The 21074-nt window shown below is 47.5% G+C and overlaps 1 protein-coding gene across 6 annotated transcripts in view; it reads left to right on the forward strand.

Annotated features, from left to right (window-relative positions):
• Positions 1-21074, forward strand: part of Kdm5 (Lysine demethylase 5) — a 61248-nt gene that overhangs the window by 33580 nt on the left and 6594 nt on the right. For 5 of the 6 annotated variants that reach the window (XM_089570702.1, XM_089570701.1, XM_089570704.1 and 2 more), the window contains 11 exons: positions 279-470; positions 4987-5397; positions 6778-6960; positions 7132-7275; positions 7775-7946; positions 8854-9125; positions 10146-10362; positions 10519-10604; positions 12203-12317; positions 14468-14703; positions 19120-19197. In XM_089570702.1, coding sequence (XP_089426828.1) covers positions 279-470; positions 4987-5397; positions 6778-6960; positions 7132-7275; positions 7775-7946; positions 8854-9125; positions 10146-10362; positions 10519-10604; positions 12203-12317; positions 14468-14703; positions 19120-19197 — 2106 coding nt within the window. The remainder of the gene's footprint in view (positions 1-278; positions 471-4986; positions 5398-6777; positions 6961-7131; positions 7276-7774; positions 7947-8853; positions 9126-10145; positions 10363-10518; positions 10605-12202; positions 12318-14467; positions 14704-19119; positions 19198-21074) is intronic. The other variant, XM_089570705.1, reaches the window with a different exon arrangement.

Below are 21074 nucleotides of genomic sequence, written 5' to 3' on the forward strand. Positions count from 1 at the left end.
ACACGGATTATATAAATTGGTATTATGACCAAAATACTGGACTTAGAGGTGAGAAATTTAACAGATAGGTAGATAGATAGCTGCTGATTTCGAAAATAACATTTTCAGAAAACCGATTTTTTCGGCATTTTTCGGCCCGAAAGACCCGTGTCCCCCCTTAATCAAGGAAATCGGTTGAACGTTCCCTCTTTGCTACTTTGCTTGTCCCTAGGGCGCAGTAACTTTCGACTGTTTGTGTGCGTAGTTCTGCTCCTGCTCACTGTGTCTGTTCCTTGCAGGTGTTCTATGAGCAGCTCTGCAAACTTCCCTGTGTGATCAAGGAGTCGCTGATGGTTCGTGAGCTCGTGGAAAGGGTCGTCGACTTTCAGAGCAAGGCCCGTGACCTGCTCACCCTGGACGAGATGGGCGAGTCGTGGCGCCTTGAGAAACTGCTCGAAGCTGGCATCGCCCTCGACATGGACCTTCCTGAGGTGCACTTCCCCTGCCGTGCTCTCTTTTTGGGCGCGAACACCAAGCTTAAGTTCTCAAGTAAAAGTTTTGAATAAGCTGCAACGTATTGATATATCAGCTGACCCATTTTAAAATGTTTTTCACAAGGTTTAGACCTTTTATAAAATAAATTTTGTCTGGGAAGTAAGTTTTGGCTGGGAACTGACGCAAGTATTCAGATGTGCTGCAGCCCAGAATTCACTTGAAACGTGACCTTAGCAAAGCAACAACTAGACCACAAGGGTTCACAAACTGGGTTCCGAGGAACTCCAGGGTTCCTTGAAGTGCTCCTTGGGGTTCCCCAAGCTTCTAAATCCATGCATGCCTCTGCCCCACCTTTCCTTTACCAGTTATACTCTGGTACTAAGCTCACTATAATTGTTTATCACAGACTGTGTCACTACACAGTCAGTAGTAATTGAATTTGACCGTTTTGTGAGGAGCTGTACGTCTGCATGCTTCTCTTTTGCATGCATGTCGAACAAGAAGGGATGGAAGCCAAGATGTGGGCTTCCCCAAGGCTAAAACGATTGAGAACCCCGGAACTAGACAGTGTCCAGTGTGCAATGTTCTTGACTTCGCATACACAAAAAGTGCATCTTCTGCGGTGAATTGCATGATTTTTTCAGTGATGTTGAGAGGTCAGTGAGGTTAATGCTTTTCTCCTTTATTTTTTAGTTGCTTGTTATACGGTGTACTTAAATATGAAATACTGTATCATATCGCACATTTTCGAGGCACCAGGGTTGAAAAACTACACAGTGTCAAGCCGTATTATTCCCCTAGCTTAGTAGCTTTCTTTTTTTTTTTTGTTAGTGCGAGTGCAAGCATCCGTACTTGCGTTTGCTTGTATCCTTAACGACTTTTCACATTTGGACTGTATGAAGACGCCACAGTGGCGTGCGTGATTCAAGAAGGTTTCCAAAAATAGCATGGGGTAATTGGGAGAATGGCTGGCCTTAAAGGTGCACTGAAGAGGAATCTGAACTTGTCTTTTTGCCGCGGGAACTCGATCTACACGTTCCTAGCATTCTTAGAAACTGCGACTTATTGCCCTGTATGGCCGATTTCCCAAATTACAGTAGACTCCCTTTAAGAGGAACTCCAAAGGACCATGAAGACTGTTCATCTTATCAGAAGTTCATCTAATTAGGAGTGCTTCTTAAAATGATGTTCGAGCATGCAGTGTGTGTCCAAATACTTTGTATATGTGAACAAAGCCATGAAATAGTCTTTTAGGAAAAAAATAATTGCAACATACGCATTTATTGCACTACTGTGCAGTGCATCAGGCACTGTTGAGTGTTGCCCAGTCTGTTTTTTTTTTGTGTCTGTCGAGAAAATCGTCTGCTTGCTACAAGCGTAGGCATATCACTTAACCTTCCAAGATATCCTTCAGTGCCCTCACAGGGGAGGAGCAGCGACAGTTCTGCTTTCACAGAATCGCCCCTTCAACGGAGACGTGGTTAGGTCTCTGTGCCTCCCCGCGTTGCATGGATCGTCGGCGGTGCAAAAAAGCTTTCAATTTTTTAGCTTTTCTTTCTTTCCTTCCGCTGAAATACTGCTCGAATGGTCGAGTAAAGCTGCATGGCTTGGGCACGGCTGGTCGTGAAAGTTCATCTTAACCAATTAGCACGTGTGCAGTGTACATCTTAAGCAGATTTTTTTTGCATTGACTCTATGGGAAACCAAGCAAATCACCACCACTGTTCATCTTAACCAAGGGTTCATCTTAAGCGAGTTCGTCTTAATGGGAGTCTACTGTAAATCGAATTAACGTCCGGCTCCCGCCTTTTTTTGTTAATTCTCCCTCGTACGGTGGGCGGAGTCGACAAACGCGTGGAGTGCCTTTCACCCAGTCCCGTGGCGGCTTGCCGCTCTGCCATCAGCGGAGTAATACATAGTAGTCCGTAGTAGCAAATAGTCCGCGCATATTTTTATTTCTGCGGGCTTATTTTGTGGCTATATTATCTGCGAATGAAACTATTTATTCATGGAAACCTAAAAAACAAAATAAAGCGAAAGCAAAGCCTCCACGGAGCTGGCTGAAAGGAACTTCACGCGTTGGTCGACTCCGCCCATCGTACGAGGGAGAATTAAAAAAAAAGGGCGGGAGCCGGACGTTAATTCGATTTAATTAGGGAAATCGGCCATACAGGGCAATAAGTTGCAGTTTCTAAGAATGCTAGGAACGTGTAGATCGAGTTCCCGCTTCAAAAAGGCCAGTTCAGAATCCTCTTCAGTGCACCTTTAAACTTTGTTAGCAGCTCAAGGAATATGCTTAAGAGTCTGAGGAATTTGAATTTCATAGGAAAGCACAGAATCAGTGGTATTCTTCTTCTCAAGCGCCTTCATCTCTGTATGCCTAGCTGCGCTCTTGCATGATCTGTTCTGCATACAGCCAAGACAGCTTCCATAAAAGAACTGTTTCTTATAAGGATAGTGCACATATTTTATATTGGATTCCTTCTGCAATTCTGTGTTAGTAGTCATCTGTTCCGGATGGATTGCTTTGTTAAGCACAATTCTTTGGCTATACAGTAAAAAGCTCGTTTATTTAGCCTGCATTAATTCAGGAAATCTGGATGATTTGAACTGCCGGCTCACTCCTGGCCTACGTCTATGCAAATCTATGGTGTCAGATGCTCGGTAATTCGGACGCTACAGATCCCGCATCGGTTAATGGACAACTTGCAAAATTGCGGGAAAGGTGACTTTCAGGAAGATGTTTTCCAACCAAAAACCCTCGTTCACAGACACGTTTTCGCTTCCTGCAATGCTGCATGAAGGGTTTAGCGCGAGGGGAGATGAGTCAGTAGCCCTGCACTGTGTCCTTCGAAAAGGTGAGGGGTACTGCCCCCAAATCTGCGTGAACCTGAAGCCCCGCCGGACATTGCAAGCTTTCGAGGTAGAGTGTAAAGGAAAGTTGTGCAAAGGTTACTATGATGCATTCCCTTGATGAGTACCTGTCTCGTCGGGCCTCGGCTCTATTGTGCCCTTTTAACAATTTCCCTCCCACACAGATAAAGGGACGTCTCTCCTTTCCCTTTTCGAAGAAGAATGCGAGATTGCCGTCTGCGTACGAGGGTTTTTGGTTGGAAAATTGTAGAGGGCGCTCGTTATTCTGCAAGTTGTCCATTCAAATGGGCTTCAGAAGGGAGGCCGTGTCCAGGTATGATCGGTGCAAAAAGAGATCATCTATTAATAGCCTTACTCAATACTGGAGCTGCAGAGTCCCTCGTGCATCTCTCACTTGTGCACGAGAGCACGCATGACAATGAACGGACAGCCCTGTCTCGGAGCATAGGACAGCTGTTTAGTTTCGGTTTTGCTTTTCTGAGCTTCGCGCCAGCCCGCAGGACGGCGTCTTGACCAGCCAGCATCAGCCAGCTAACCTAACCCAGCTGAGCACCGTTTTAGTGGCACGTTGCTAATATTAACCCCCTCGCCGCTGAGCTGTTCCCTTTGCTTCCATGTGCGACCGTCCATTCTTCCAGTGCGCCGAAACTGCACACTCATCTCATGCCATTGTTCGTGCGGTGAAGCCTCCTCACAAGCGTTGAAGCTGCTTTTATGGGGTGTGACGTGGTACTGGTGGTGCTCCACCGTGCTTCACTGTAAAGGATGCCTGGGAAACCCATATGATATTGTAGTAGTTCTGCTTCGATGCTCTCGACAGTATTCATGCGATAAAACAGTGATGGAAAAGTGAAAAATAGTCACTGCCACACTGTTCTCATCTAAGAAGCAAGCAGGCATTGTCCAGTTTAATAAATTAAACATGGTGCAAGCAGTTCTTGAAAGTTTTTTTTGATTCATTCGATAATTTGAATATTTTTTTCACATCCCTTGAATTTCGAATTAGTTTTTACTGTATATTAGCAAGGGTTGTCTTAACTGGCTCATTGCTCCAGGTTAGTCTCATCCTCTCGTAAATGGCACAAGTTTATTTTGAGTTGGACAGTAGGCTGACATGGCTCAGCCAGAGTGGCTGTGCGGCTTGCGTCATGTTTTATGTCACCCACAATAATTTTATTTCTGCAGCCATTTTGTCTGTTCACTAAAGACATGAAGAATGTTTGAGCAACAAATGGAGAGAATTTACATGCTGCCAGCTAATTATTGTTTCAGGGTGCACTGTGTTTTAGCAAAACAAACAAAATAGACATAGGAAATGACAGGCTAGCAGTATGAATTGCTTCATCCGTCCTTTGAACTTGTTTCTTGTGTCCTGCACGTGTTGTCCCATTAAAACAAAGTGGGTTGCAGAGCAGCGACTAGCGTGCAGTACCGCCTAGGCTCCTTTGTGGCTTTTTATTTTTGCATGCTGCTAACTTTCCTTTTTTAGTTTCATGGAAGCACAATTTGTATTTTGGAGTGTTTTGGGTGATGCTTTTGGGACATCGGCTTCCCAGAAAACCACCCACAACTTGGGCTTAAAGCTAAGGCATTGAGTCTTAGTTCCACGTGGTGCATTTGTGGTGGCCCCGTGTGCAGATTCCTCAACTGAAGCAGAAGGTGCAGCAGGCTCAGTGGCTGGAAGAGGTGCAGGCCACCCTGTTGCCGCAGCCGCAGTCAGAGCCGGAAGCACAGCCGAAGCCGCAAGTGGAGAGAGACCCACCGACGCTGGAAGAGCTGCGTCGCCTGCTTGCATCGGGGGTGGCCCTGCCTCCCCACCCGGTCTCTGAGCGGGCCCTGGCCGAACTTCAGGGTCTGCTGACGGCATCCGAGCGCTGGGAGGAACGCGCACGGACCTGCGTACAGGCACAGCCGCGGCAGACACTGGCTGCATGCGAGGCGTTGGCTGACGAAGGAGAGGCCATCCCTGTCCACTTGCCGACTCTTGCAGCCCTCAAGGATGCCATTCGCAGGGCAAACGAGTGGACTGCCCGCGCTGAGGTTCTCCAGGTGCGGTGCAGTGCGTTGTAGAGCAAAGTCATATGTCAGTTGATGTTGCAGCATCAGGAGGTCATACCACAAGAAATGAAATGTAACAAAGTACGCTGTAGAGCCAATTAGTCGGACATTATGAACAAAAATGTAGCGTAAAGATGAGACAAAGAATAATGAGGACAGGACAGTGCTAGCACCGTCCTGTCCACTTCTTTCTTCATTCCGTCTTTGCGCTGCGTTTCTGTTAAGAACATAGCACTAGAGCAAGGAATTTGTCAGTGAAAGTTACAGTAGACCCGTGCTGGAGGTATATCTTTAAGTGGTGAGAATGAACTCTTTGTGACAGCATTCTTAATGAGGTTGTTTCAGTTCAAAGTGGGCTACAGTAGAGCCCGGTTATACAGTCTATAACCAAATGCTTGATTATGCGATTTTTTTTTGTTCCACCATGACATAGCACAGGTGTATAAGAGCACCTGAAGTTTTGGCTGCACCTAAATTAACTGCTGAATTTTTTTGCGCCTTTTTCGGACTTGCCATCTAATATCCATGTCGCCATATAATTTTTACAGCGGACCCTCATTAATTTATCAAACAAAATGAAATTTCAGCTAAAAGGGAGTCTATGATGAGGTTGATATTCTTGTGAGTCGGCACATTGCGTCGTCCACCACACAAACTTTAACTATAGTTACAGTTCACGAAACTCCCAAGTCTTTTGTCTTGAATATGGGCAGAGGTGGCTGTGAAGCGCATGGGAGGCATAAGGCTTCACAAAGACAGTGAGTGCGGAAAAAAATTGTGCATTTCAAAGCGGCGTCAGCATGCCCGCTGCAGTACACACCACAACCCTGAATTTTCTATCCTAAAACCATCATCAACGCGTTTTGATATGCTAGCCACCGCAGTGTGTATCACTGGTTACGATGCTGATTTTGGCTCTTGTTGCTAGGCCAATGCCAACTGAGCGCTTGCTCAGGCCGTTGGTTCTTATCGCTTTGCCACCTTCGCCTTCTCATTCTGGGCCCTTCATACTGGGGCAGTCATCATACGCTGAGCTAGTGAAAAGGTTGCCAGCCGTTGTCTGTGTGCGCAACATGTGGCAAGATTGCACAAAACTACTGATCTCTTCCTCTGGCATGTTGGCAATGAGTTATTGATTTTGTTCTATGAATTGTGATTCTTAGACGTTTTTGCTGTTCCTAGAGTCCAAACTGTTTTGAACTGAGACGGGTTCATGAAATAGTTTATATACATACTTATATATGCGGATAATTTTACATATAGAAAATGGCAATACCCAGAAACAAGAGTACATCGCACCCTTGCTAGTAGTGCGCATCTTGCAGCACAGCAGTTGTTCCCAGAGTCACGGAGCAGAACTTTGGGTTGCAGGGCTCAGAGTCCAAGTACCCCTATCTGGAGGCACTGGAAGCACTGGTGCAGCGGGGTCGACCGATCCCCGTGCGCCTTGAGCTGCTGCCCCAGCTGGAGTCGCAGGTGGCTGCGGCCAAGGCCTGGAAGGAGCGCACGGCCCGCACCTTCCTCAAGAAGAACTCGGCATACTCCTTGCTCGAGGTGGGTGCCACCTTGTCTTCTCCTTTCTCCATCCAGCTGCTGTGCTAGGGTATCTTTGGAGTGATTGCATTCTTCTTTGGCTTTTTCACTAGCACGCGCTTCAAGGCACAAATCACGGAGTGCAAACATTGGACTTTTGCTTCCGTTGCAAGCCCTCGATGTGCTTTGCAGGTTTTGTCGCCTCGCAGAGACATCGGCATCTACCAGGTGACCGCACGAGGCAAGAAGAAACGCGTGCGGGATGGTCCGCTCTTGCCAGACAAGGAAGAGGCACCTGGTATCCATGTGGCGGAGGCTAAGGATGCAGCCTCCATTGTAAGCATTCAGATTTTCTTCCTAAAACCTGTGGAACCCATGGTTGTTCTAGGCAACATCAGGCAACACTGAATAAAAGGAAGTGCAAATACCGGTTAGAGCAGCACGAGAATACGTGAGAGTCTGATCTGGACCAGGTCCGGTTGGTCTTTTTTTGTACTGCTACTAGAGAGGTGTCAATTGCAACTTACGTTGTGGAGTTAATTTGTCTTGATAATGGATTCACAGTGAAGGCATGTAAAAGTTACAGCAGCTGCTGAGTGATGGTTTGGTATTTTTTTCTGCTGCTTGAGAGTTAAAAAAGGCCGCCACCGTCTGGAAGACGAAGTAATGAGCGTTAGCTGTTTGATTTACTAGAATTTATATGAATGAAATGCGAGGTGTGCTGTTTTCTAGTTGCTGCCACAGATGGCGCTGTGATCTCAGGGTGGTAGCAGACCCCGCGTTTCACGGGATGAGTAAGAGCTCACGCTCCTAAAAGTTCCCCTGGTGCTGGCAGGTGGCTGCCTTCAAGGAGTCTGGTGCCCAGGAGTTGGAGAGCATGAAGCAGCTGCGGGCGCACAACTTGCGCAAGCGCCTCGAAGACACGGGCCAGGCACGCTACTGCACCTGCAACAACGTCTTTGGAACCTACATGCTGCACTGCGAGCTCTGCAAGGACTGGTTCCACGGTGGGTGCAAATTGCTGACCTCTTGATTTGTGCGGTAGCTGGATGTCTTGACCCTGCAAACCAGCTAGAGAATTTCAGCATCCACTAAAGTCAAGATTGCAACTCGGTAAAAGGTAGCTAATTTGAACTGCTTCAAGGAACCGGAAAAAATTAGCGGGGTTCGAATTAACGAGTTTTTACTGCACTTGTGATGCTGCGGGATGCTCGTGAAACTCTAATAAAGGCTTGGGAGAGGCCTGCACTTCGATGCCAGTCGCCTTCCTGTTCTTGAGCTCAAGAACCAGAAGATATGGTCAGTGTTGGTTGGTTGTGCTGATTTTCCAGCTTGCCATAGAAGACAAGTTGTGGCGTTAAAATCATAGTGTAACTCATGATCTAGCTAGGGGGTTCTCAAACTAGGTTCTGTGAAACCAGGGCGCTCCTTGGACTGCTTTTGGGGTTCCTCAAGCACCTCAATCCATGCAAGCCTACTCCCTTGCTTTTCCTGTAGCCACTTGTTTGGGACTAATCCCACGGTAATTGTTCACTGCATACTATTTCACTGTACAGCCAGTCATTATGAATGGTATTGGGGCATTTCTTGAGGTGCCCTGCACCTTTCTGCATGCATTTTGGGCATGAAGTGATGAAAGCCAAGACATAGGGGGGTTTTTCCAGCAGTTCCCTGAAGCTCAAGAACTGATAGTGAGTGGGCGTCCTGTGAGTGTTTGTTTATGTTAGTGGAAAGAAAGTGTTAGTGTGAGCACTTAACTAAACGCCAGCAAGGCTGAACCAAAGCCTTGATAAGCAGAGCCAGAGTGGAAAAAAAAAAAAAGCTTTGCAGCACAGTTTTTGCTGCCTACGCAGCATGGCTTGGTGTGATTGCCTTTGTTTGAGGAGAGGTGGATTTTCCCTTTGCCTCACGCAGCCAGCTGCGTACCGGTGCCCAAGTCGAGGAATGCGGCCAAGTCTGGCGGCTCCGGGGGAGGTGGCAGCCCACTGGGCTCTCCCTCACCGGGGGTGTCCTCCAGCTCTTCTTCCCCCCGAGACTGCAAGTTCCTGTGCCCCGCGTGCCTACGATCGCGGCGGCCTCGCCTCGAGACTATCCTGTCGTTGCTGGTGGCGCTGCAAAAGCTGCCTGTGCGGCTGCCCGAAGGGGAAGCGTTGCAGTGCCTCACAGAGCGGGCTATGTCCTGGCAGGTATGGGCCCACAGCTTTCCTCTTCCCTCTGTTCAGACTACAGGTCAGCCAGAGCTATCGAAAGCTGCCAAAACGGTAGCATGAAATTAGAGCAGGGACTGTACTGTACTCTGTGACAACGTTTTTTGGTATTATGACCAAAGCTAGAGAGCCAAAACACACCCTGTCCGCACCTGTGCTATAGAATATAGTCTCCCCGGTTGCAGTTAATACCTTTCTCTTTTTTTTTTTGAGGGGCCAGCAAGGGGTGCGCAATAGGGAGTGTACATATAGGCTGCAATATACAGTTTATATTGCGCTTTACTACCATTGTAGCATATTTTAGGACGTGTTCAGAAAATTTTAGTGTAATTTCTCGCACCTATCTGAAGCCTTAATTTAACTAACGAAAAAAAAGTTTGCAAATTAGGCGGGTAAATATGGTATATTACATAACGCATAGTTGCTCATTTCACATGGAATTAAATGGCATGTTTGGAATCGGAAGTAAAGAGCCAATGATTTTGTTTCTAAGCCGTGTAGTGGGGCACTTGTGGCATCCGTGGAAGTCCTTGCATCCGAAGGGGTGAGGGTGAGGCTTCGTCTCACCTTCACTAGATATAGAACACTGGGGATGCATAATAGCCCACACAGCACGAGTTCCTCCTCCGGTGCCATGATGTCAACACCAGCTTGTAAACAGTGGTGATAAAGTTGCCTCTTTACATTTGTGAATGGTAATAATTTTTCAGGTACACAATAAAGACATATTATGTGGTTGCAAATCATGTTGCTTTCTTAGTTTGTGAGCGGGGATTTCGGCAACCAGAGCATGCTTCTCGCTTTCAGTTGCAGCGGGAAGCGAATGCGAATATTGTGACTGCATGTTTGTCGCAACTGAGGTGGTACAACGTTTTCAGCCTCATATGTAGGCGGGCTCCGCAGGGAATCAGTGTCAGAACAGGTGGTTGCTCCTTTTAGGAGCACTTTTTGCGGTTTAGCGTGGCCAAGTGGCGAAAGCAATTGGCTGTGCCCATGCAGGACCGTGCCCGGCAAGCACTGGCCACTGACGAGCTGGCGGCAGCCCTGGCCAAGCTGTCGGTCCTCTCCCAGAAAATGGTGGAACAGGCCGCCCGCGAGAAAACCGAGAAGATCATCAGCGCGGAGCTGCTGCGAGCGGCCAGCAAGCCAGAGCTGCAGCCACACCTTCAGAGCGTGGCACAGTCAGCCTTTGGGGGTCTTCGGGCGCAGGAAAAAAGTGAGCAGCCCATTTTATCGACCATTGCCGACATTGGAATGCTGGGCCTCGGCCGCGCACGTTTTGCCACTTGTGTGATTGCAGCTTGCCTCTTTTGCCATTCTCTTGTGAGAGGGTTGGACTCCGTGTCCTTATGGGTGGGCTCATTATGTGCAGGTGATGGCACCGCCTCTGATGTGGAGACACCCAGTGTACCTGAGGATGCGGTTCCAACGGTAGCGGCTGAGCAGGAGGTGTCTCTGGTTTGCGGCATTTTTTTTCTTATCCTTCATTTCTAATTGTCCCTTGTAATATTTGTAACTCTTATGTCCTTTGCCTCCTTCGTGATGATTAGTTATTATTGGGTGTATTGCACAGCTACAGTAAGCCCTCGAGATTGAGCTCGCGAATTCCTAAGTATCATTTAATTGATCAGTTCTCCATTTAGCGAAGTGAACTAGAATGGGTACGCTGCTTTTGTGGCTTTGTAAGTCCACGTGTTTCTGTGATTTGGCAAAATTGGAATCTGCCAAAATCTGGTTTGGGAAAATTATACGAAAGGAGTGGACAGCTAGTGACCTGCGTGGACCCGCTCTAAGTGTGGTTACAGCCCCAACATCCTTTGCACGCTGCCAGGAAGTTTAGAGAATTCATAGCAAATATAAATGTTTGATTCAATTTGATATGATGGGCGGGGACAGAGTTGTTTTCCCAGGGCAACGATGGCTGAGCAGGCTAGAATGTAAGGGATGACATCGGGGGGGCTATATGGAAGGTGCGGGAAAGAGAGTTCCGTAAAAACCCGCGTATAATACGAGGTTTTTTTCCCATAATTGGCGTCCTAAATTTCCGCCTCGTACTATTTACGGATCCGAACAAAAATTTTCGAAGTTGCTCGAAGTTTTGATTTCATTTTTGCGGCGTGGCTACGGCTTGGCTTCGTTACTCTCGACAAACGACGTCACGACGTCGTTTCTTTGTTGATCCGTTGGGTGCGCCTGTTGACAACGTACGTGCTCGCATGTAAGGCACGCTTCGTGAAGTGGATATTGTTTTAGAGAGCACGATGTCACGGTCTTGAAAACAGTACTCGGCTACTTTCAAGCGATTTTGGCTGCGGAGAACATCGGCAACGGTGCGGCCAGGAGGCAGTTTGGTGTCGTCGAAGGAAGCATTCGTGGATGGCCACAACAGAAAGAAGCCCTTTTCGCGTGCAGCGGAACGCGACAAAGCTTTCGCGGCCGTTTGATGGTTGTGTAAACAAACCGTTCAAGGACGCAGTCAGGCGGTGCTATGCAGAGTGGATGCGCTCAGGTGAGCCTGCAGTGACGCCAACCGGGCGGCTGAAGCGGGCTTAAGAAGTGCGGCATCTCAAACGCCCTCGATGGCACGGAAGATGAGTACATTTGGGATGATTTGTCGGACAAAGAAATGTCCGAAGAAAGCGCTACTGAAGAACAAAGTAATTGAAGTGAAGTGCGGGATGCGATTTGAATAAATGTCTTCTATGAGCTTGTGCTACTCGTATTATACGCGGGTGAAACTTTTTTTCCCATTTCACGTCTCTAAAACTTAGCCCCGTATTATATTCAGGTTCGTATTATACGCGGGTTTTTACGGTAAAAGTTGCATTGAAATTTGCAGACCTCGAAACCCCCCCCTGAGTTGCTCTTTTAGATTGCTGGCCTCGATTGTGTACCTGTTTAGGTGGCAAAGTGGACTATTTGCGGGGGCAGGACTGGTTGTAACATGTTCACAGTTCTGTCTTCCCACCTGTTCATTCTCACTGCTGTGCCCCTTTCCTGTCCTTAGCAGCCTCATGCCATCCCTGTGGAATAATGTTGATTCCTCCTTCCTCCAGTCTGCAGATGCAGATGGCGACACAAAGACATCAGCGGATGAAGAAAAGCAGCCCCCGTGTGAAAGATATAGCAGCATGGAGCATGCCTACTCCTCTGCGTCCAAGAACAGTGCTGGTTAGTCCTCTTATCACTGTGCCCTTGCTGGTTGAGTGGCGTCCTTTGCTGGGTGAAATCTTGGGTGACGCCAGCATTTAGTGTACCCAGTTACCTCAAGCAGAGAGGCTGCTTCTCAGGATTTTTGTTTGCGCGAATCTTGATGGAGTTGGAGTTTTCTGTGCAGTTCCTTTTTTTTTTTTTTTTTGCCGCCGCGGTGGCTCAGTGGTTATGGTGCTCGGCTGCTGGCCCGAAAGACGCGGGTTCGATCCCGGCCGCGGCGGCTAGAATTTCTTTGGAGGAGAAATTCGAGGCCCGTGTGCTGTGCGATGTCAGTGCACGTTAAAGAACCCCAGGTGGTCAAAATTTCCGGAGCCCTCCACTACGGCGTCTCTCATAGCCTTAGTCGCTTTGGGACGTTAAACCCCATCAACCAACCATCAACCAACCTTTTTTTTTTTTCTGATTTTAGATGTGCTGTCAGTTTTCAGATTCATCAATTGATTTTCATTATATAGTCAGAAATTCATGTTATTTTTTGTGCCCACAGCAGAAAAGGTGGCCCCCACAAAAACCTGAATTTAAAGTGAGGATAAATTGCCAAGTGAGTAAGGATTGTAATGTTAGATTTTTTATATGGCCAGTACTAGTAATTTTTCAGCCCAGTGGGTTTACTATTCAAACTGTTGTGACCAAGTAGTTTCAGTTGCTACAAAATAATTAATCATGCTCATGAAATTTGAAAATCTGCTCTCTACATTGCATGCACATCACAACAAATTTCTTGTTGCAAGAGGAATTACAGTTCTAGCTGCTTTAGGTGCTGAGATGTAAAGGTCTCAAAACAGCAGACAGAAGCTTGTGCTTTGAGAGAATTGCAAAGAGCATCTTACATCCAAAGCCAGTCGCGAGCCTGCATATCGTTTTTATTTGTGGCAGTTTCCTCATCTCTGAATTGGTGCACAGGATTCCACTTTCGTAGGAGCTGTGCTTTCAAATGAGACCAAACAGACCGCACTGTGCTGTCTGGTTTTGAAATTTGAAGGCATGCAGAATGTGAGTATATTCTGGTGCATTTTAAAAAGTTCTTGCAGTTTGTAAAAAATTCTGTCACTCTTGGTCTCCAAACTTCACCTGTAGTTTAGAAGAGTTTGTTGCAAGTTTGCATAAGGCAAAATTGGAAAATAAATCCCTTTCTCAGTCATGCCACACTTGGGCATAGTGGGACTGGCCACTTTCTTTGTGCCATGCCAGAGGTGTGCTAAAATGCGATTCAAGTGGTGAGATCTGACCAGTGGCTTGCAGAGTACTGTGAACTGAATGCAATTTAAGGGGGAATGTGGGGATCAGATCGCAAAAATTGCGAAAAAAAGTCGATTTTTGAAAAGTACACTTTTTGGCATCTCCAACACTATTTCTATGCTGTACTGAAATATTTCACCCAAAAATAAACTTTAAGCGCTCCAAATAAATATATCTGTCGGCATCTACACAGACAGTGTGTGCTGGCTTAGAACTTTCAGGCTTGTTTTCTTGAAAGTTTGTTTTGAGCTTAATACCTTGCTCGTGGAAAGCATAGCACAGCAATGGGTGCAGGGATATTTACCCAGTTTGTTTTGTTGTAATCACTGAAATGTGGTCTGCGTCAAGACAGTCTCAGATTTACCATTTAGGCTCTCATGTTTTTATTACATGGCAATTAGAGCATGGTACATTCTAAACACAAAAGGTGCATATTGTGTCCTTTGTAAAAAAAAGCAGGGAAGTTTAAAAAAAAAATTAAGAGAGTCTTGATTTACACTACACTTCATGGTAATTATTAAAAGCATTTACAGACCTGTAGCTTGTTTTTTTGTCATGCTAGGCTTTCCACAAGCAAGCAATATGGGACAACATATAAACAATGATAAAAGGGAAACTACTAAAGCTGTCATTGTGAAACTTTATATGTGATTGTTTGATACTGTTTTAAGCCAGTCTGCCAAATTTCATCCCTCTAAGTCGAAAAATAGAGAAGTTGCCTTCGATCCCCTCATCCCCCCTTAATTGTTAGGTTGAGTGCTGATGTTGTAAAATCTGTGTGGTGTGCATGTGGGTGATAGACATTAAATGTGGCAAAGCTCAGCCACACTGGGACCCATGTACTCATGTGTTGTCCTGCTCCATTGCAGTGTGCAACCCATCGCCGCGGAAGCATGCCCGCAAGTCTCCGCTTGTGCCGCGGCAGGTGGAGAGCCCCGTGTTGGAGCTCAGCTCGGGTGCCAAGACGCGCCTCGAAGCACTGCTCACCGAAGGGGACCTGCTGGAAGTGTCGCTAGACGAAACTGGCCACATCTGGCGAATCCTTCAGGCCACCAAACCCCCGCGGGATCCCCTGTCACCTTTCGAGGGTTTTCCCGAGTTTGAGGTGAGGGGCTGCCAAAAAGTGCCTGTGATTGACACTCCCGTCTCTTCGTCCCAGTGGCTTCTCTTGGTGTAACTACAGTCGAACCTCGTTTTAACGAACACGGATGCAGCGAATTATCGGATATAACGAAGTGAAAGAAAAGTTTGGTTGGACATGCTTTATTTCCATGGCAATTCTATCTCTATAACGAAACGAAAAATTCAAAATTCGACACTTATATCGGTTATAACGAAGCAGTTTTGTATTCACAGGGCTCAAAATGCACAAACAAATAGGAAAAAAAAATTTCAAAACACGCTAAATTTTGATCTTTTGAATCGCCTACACCTAAAATTCGTTTGAATCACCCGCGCTTCCGCACGCCACGCCATCTAGGGAGAGCAAATGAATCTAGCATCAACGGCTGCCTAGCATGTGACTGACACGTGATCGAACCATCGCCCGTGTTCCCTGGTCTGACTTGCGCGCTATCTCTATGATCTCTGCAGTCCATTCTGTAGACGCCATTGCGGAACGCGTCATAACATACAGCAGTTTCGCTTGAAATGAAGATAAAGATATTCAAGGCGGTTGACAGCGGGTGCAAGGAAAAGTCATTGCCGCAGACTTCGGTGTTGCGCCTAGCAATCTATCAACCATCTTGAGCGCAAGGCAGAAGATAGCAAACGACCACTGTGCAGGCGTTGTGAAGAATGACAGCAAGAGTGCAAGGCTTTGTCATCACCAGGATGTTGAAGATGCTTTGTTTGCATGGTTCAAGGACGTTATAGCGCGTAGCCTGCCTGTGTCTGGTGCCGTCCTTCAAATGAAGGCGAGAAGTCTGACTTGCGTCTGAGGCCACAATGACTTTCATGCAAGCAGTGGCTGGCTGCGGCGATTTAATGACCGCCATCGGATCGTTTGCCACGTCTTGTCTGGCGAAGAAGCAGCCGTTGGCGCTGAGAACTGCGAGAAGTAGGCAGAAAGCTTCCGCATGCAACTGGAAGGCAAGCGGACAATTTCGGCGAGACGACATGGCGTCATCTGGCGGTTCCGAACGTTACGTTCGAGGAATTCATCTGTGCAGATGACAACTCAGCTGTGGCGCCCGAACTGACCGACCAAGAAATTGCTGGTCAGGTGGTTTCTACAGATGATGCTACAAACAGCGATGCATGTGAAGATGGCGAAGTGCGAGCTCTCAGCAGCGCCGAGGCCGCTGACATGGCCAGGAAGTTGAGGGGGTACCTCAGGAACCTACCTGTGGCCAAATCAGCTGACATCGGAAAAGCGCTGCTCTGTGTTGATTTCGTTGAGAAATTTAACCTGTCATATAGTGTGAAGTGCCACCAAACGAAGATTACGTCGTTTTTTAAGTAAATTAGTTTTTGCACCTGGCCATGCATCCCGATTTGTGAGTTCGATCTTGCTTTCCAGTACGTAATGCAAGGCGAGGTTTGACATGCTTATACCACGCGTTAAATTCAGAAATAGCGCATTTTTTCAACCCTGTGCTGCTGCCCATCCTAAAGTGCCCTTTACTTGGGTTTATTAACAGACCTTTTCTGCGGAAATTTGAGTACATACTTTTATAACGAATATTGGATATAACGAACGAATTTTCGCGCAAAATGCGACTTCGTAATAACGAGGTTGGACTGCAGTGCGCTGAAGGGGTGGGCAGGCCCAGGATGCCATGTACAGTAGCACACATGTTGATTGCGGTCAGGGGTTCAGTTACAGTAGCCGACCGATTTTTCTGACTCCGATAATTTGTACCTGTGCGATATTCTGGACTTCATTGTGGAACCATAACGCACCTCATAAGAACATGTCCATATTCACAGTTGATATTTCAGACTCTGTAGAGCTCAGAAATAGATTTCTTGGACTAAATTATTTGCGGGCGGGTGTTGCTGCTGCAATCAAGCCGATTTTTTGCCGCTGGGAATACAGTCCAACCTCGTTATAACGAAGTCGCATTTTGCGCGGAAATTCGTTCGTTATATCCAATATTAGTTATAAAAATGTGCACGCAAATTCCCGCAGAAAAGGTCGCTAATAAACCCAAGAGTACTTTAAGATGGACAGCACAGGGTTGAAAAAAATGCACTATTTTTGAATTTAACGCGTGGTACAAGCATATCAAACCTCGCCTTGCATTTCGTACTGGAAAGCAAGAGCGAACTCACAAATCGGGATGCATGGCCAGGTGCAAAAACTGATTTATTTAGAAAACGACGTAATCTCCGTTTGGCGGCACTTCACACTATTTGGCAGGTTATATTTCTCGACGAAATCAACACAGAGCAGCGCTTTCCCGATGTCAGCTGATTTGGCCACAGGTAGGTTCCCGAGGTACCCCCTCAACTTCCTGGCCATGTCAGCGGCCTCGGCGCTGCTGAGAGCTCGCACTTCGCCATCTTCACATGCATCACTGTTTCTAGCATCATCTGCAGAAACCACCTGATCAGCAATTTCTTGGTCGGTCAGTTCGGGTGCCACAGCCAAGTTGTCATCTGCACAGATGAATTCCTTGAGCGTAACGTTCGGAACCGCCAGCTGACGCCATGTCGTCTCGCCGAAACTGTCCGCTTGCCTCCCAGTTGCATGCGGAAGCTTTCTGCCTACTTCTCGCAGTTCTCGGCGCCTACGGCTTCTTCTTTGCCAGACAAAGACGTGGCAAACGATCCGATGGCGGTCATTAAATCGCCGCAGCCAGCCACTGCTTGCATGAAAGTCATTGTGGCCTCAGACGGAAGTGAGACTTCCCGCCTTCATTTGAAGGACGGCACCAGACACAGGCAGGTTACGCGCTATAACGTCCTTGAACCATGCAAACAAGGCATCTTCAACATCCTGTCTTGCTGTCATTCTTCACAGCGCCTGCAGAGTGGGCGTTTGCAATCTTTGCCTTGCGCTCAAGATAACCATCTTATCTAGATAGATAAGAGTGCTAGGCGCAACACCGAAGTCCGAAGTCCGTGGCAATGACTTTTCCTTGCGCCCGCTGTCAACTGCCCTGAATATCTTTATCTTCGTTTCAAGCGAGACTACTGTTTGTTAAGACGCGTTCCGCGACGGCGTCTACAGATTGAACTGCAGAGATAGCGCGCGCGGGTCGGAAATTGCGACGGCTGGGGTGGCCGGGGAGCGGGCGTCGGTTCGATCATGTGCTAGGCAGCCGTTGATGCTAGATTCATTCGCTCTCCCTAGATGGCGTGGCGTGCGGAAGCGCGGGTGATTCAAACACATTTTAGGTGCGGGCGCTTCAAAAGATCAAAATTTAGCGTGTTTTGAAATTTTTTCCTACTTGTTTGCGCATTTTGAGCCCCGTGAATACAAAAACTGCATCGTTATAACCGATACAGTGTCAAATTTTGAATTTTTTGTTTCGTTATACAGATAGAACTCCCATAAAAATAAAGCATGTCCAACCAAACTTTTCTTTCACTTCGTTATATCCGATAATTCGTTGTATCCGTGTTCGTTATAACGAGGTTCAACTTATGCCATTCTGGATTCAATGAACAGATGGATTGGCGGGGATAGGCATGAAAACTTCTGTACCTCACTGTTGCCGCTCCTGGCAATGGCACATACTTTTTTTTTTTTTTGAGGTCTCCAGTAGTGACGGCAGCACAAGAAATACAGTGTATGAACATAAGTGCACGATCGCACTCGTAACATGGAGGCGCTCGGGACACGTCTGTTTTCTTATTGTCACCGCTTGGTCCACCCAGCCACCATTGCCCTAGAACCGAACTCTGTCCTTGGCTCGCACGATGTGTGTTTGCTTAAATCTCACACGGAGCGTATTTGTGCAGAGCAGTGGCTAGGGGTGTGCATTGCAGAATTGCTGATCTCTTCTATGACGTGATTTGCAGCATGACCTGCAGGCTGTGTAAATTGTATCGGTAGCTTGCAGTGTGCCGCAGACACCTGTGGTCTGGGGCAGGGCGGAGCCATCGACTCAAATACAAGTTAATATTATCACTCATAGGCGAAACAGTGTAGAGGGCAGATTTAGTTTTTATTTTTGTTTCAGGCGGATTCTATCTCGGTAAAGTGATGATTTTGAAGCTGATGGATTTATCAGACTCAGTCTGAAAAATCTGTTGTTGACTGCAAATTCAGTGGGCATTTAAGTTGCCAATAGGATGCATGCATTGGTCAGCTTTGTAATGTGCAGTGGTTCTGTAGAATGGTAAACCCTCAGTGACTGTATTATTTCACTGCAAAACAATCTTTGTCCATGCACTGGAAATCAGCAGCTATTCAGGCGAAACTTGCTCAGACATTGGCATGTATCCTTTCAGCATTGGCTGGGTCCCAAGAGGCGCTGGCATGCGCAGCCTCACTGCCAACAGACTGACAGTATTTGTCCAGCTGCCTATAAGCTTTGTCTTCTTCTGCCCCTCCTTTTTTTTTCTCAAGGACTACTCGGGGGCTGCCAAGAGACCAGAGAAGAGGTTAAAGAAGCGCAAGGTCGACCAAGCTGAAGCCGCAGCCAAGGTGGGCTTTGTGGATGCTTCCTTTTGTCATTCTTTCATTGTTTCATTGCCAATACTTTTTGACTTATCGTATTTTGTGCACCTTTTTTTTTCTTTAAAGACTTCGAAAAGGGAATGCACAAATTGCACTAAGATGCTGTCGCGTTAAAAAGCTCACTCCAAATATGGGTGGAAGCGTCCCTCTCCCGTCCCATCCCACATTATGTAGTTCCCCGTGGGATGGCATCATGGTGCGTGTGCACCTCGAAGCAGTAAGCTCAGCTACCGTAAAAACCGGAATATAGGTCGGACCGGAATATAGGTCGACCCCCCAACTCACCAATTCTAAAAATGAAAAACATTTTTTTCAATGGCAGAAGTACCGAAAAACACCCTTACCTTGAAAGAAACGCGAGTGTCTGCACATAGGCGACTTGGTGTAGAGAGAGGAACTCGAGTGAGACACAGCGTGAAGCCTCGTGCCTGCATGCTCTGCCGAAGCGTGATTGGTGGCCCCGAGAGGGACCGTTGAAAAAAAAAAGCTCCCAAAGGAGCTTTGAGAGAAGAAGAGGACGAGAGGCGACAACACAGAGAAGGGCACAAAGTGAGCAAGCTACTCCGAGTCGTCAGAGTCGGCCGAACTTGAGTCGGATGACGATATCTTATCGCTGCCCACGTCCCACAGAGCGTCATCCTCTGTGCCGTCTAGCGCATTGCTAATGCTGCACTTCCTGAATGACTTGCGCACCATCTCTGCGGGCAGAGATTTCCACGCTGACGACACCCAGCCACAAACAGTCGCAAGAGGTGGACGTCGCAGGCGGCCGGTGGGGGTGGTGGGGTTGTCGCCCAGCATCCACTCATTGTAGAGTTCGCGCACTCTATCTTTGAACGGCTTGTTTAGCACAACGTCTAGTGGCTGCAGCACAGATGTCAGTCCACCAGGGATGACGACAAGGTCCGTCTTGCCATCGCCCAGGGCCCGCTTTACGTTGGCTGTAAGGTGACCTCGAAACGCGTCCAGAACGAGCATGTTTGCTCGCTCAAAGAGAGCACCAGGTCGCCGCTTCCACACGAGCCGGATCCACTCCAGCATTAATGATTCCGTCATGAAACCCTTTTCACTAACCCGGACGATGACGTCGCGTGGGAACTCCTCTTTTGGTAGTGTCTTCCGTTTAAAAATGATGAAAGGGGGCAGCTTGTACCCATCAGCTGTGCACGCGAGCATCACTGTGAATCGCGAGTGCTCGTTGCCAGTCGTTAGCAGCTTCACTTGCTTAGCTCCTTTTTCTGAAACTGTACGACTTGAGGGCATGTCGAACCAAACTGGCGTTTCGTCGGCGTTTCCGATTTGACCCATCATGTAGTCGTGTCGGTGCCGGAGTGCAATCACATATCTCTGAAATTCGACCAGCTTATCTTCAAACTCTTCGGGCAGTTTCTGGCACACAGAAGTACGGCGCCGTAGTGCGAAGCCCTTCCTCCTCATGAATCGCCGCACCCAGGATGGCGAGCCCTTAAACTGCGCCCTCGAGAATCCAGACGCACGCGCGATCTCTATCGCTTTCACGCGGATGTGTTCAGCAGTCACAGGCAGCGATCTCGCACGCAGCTCCCGGACAAACTCCGCAACCTTTTCCTCCAGCTCTGGATAAGCTGCGGTCCGCCCACGAAATGATGTTTTTTTTTGGTTGCTGCAGGTTGTAATGCGCATCTTCTGCCTCCGCCAGTATCGAACGCTCTTTTCCGATACTCCAAATTCGCGCTGTGCCGCCAGGTTGCCGTGAGCTTCCGCGTACTCTATCGCCTTTTTCTTGAAGGCTACGGTGAACTGCCGTCGGCTTCCGCTCATTTTGAAAAAAAGGTGGAAAGCAGCGTTTAGGGTAACCAAAATAA

Source organism: Amblyomma mixtum, chromosome 2 (genome assembly GCF_055824585.1).
Source record: "Amblyomma mixtum isolate Tamu chromosome 2, ASM5582458v1, whole genome shotgun sequence".
NCBI classification, from domain to species: Eukaryota; Metazoa; Arthropoda; class Arachnida; order Ixodida; family Ixodidae; genus Amblyomma; species Amblyomma mixtum.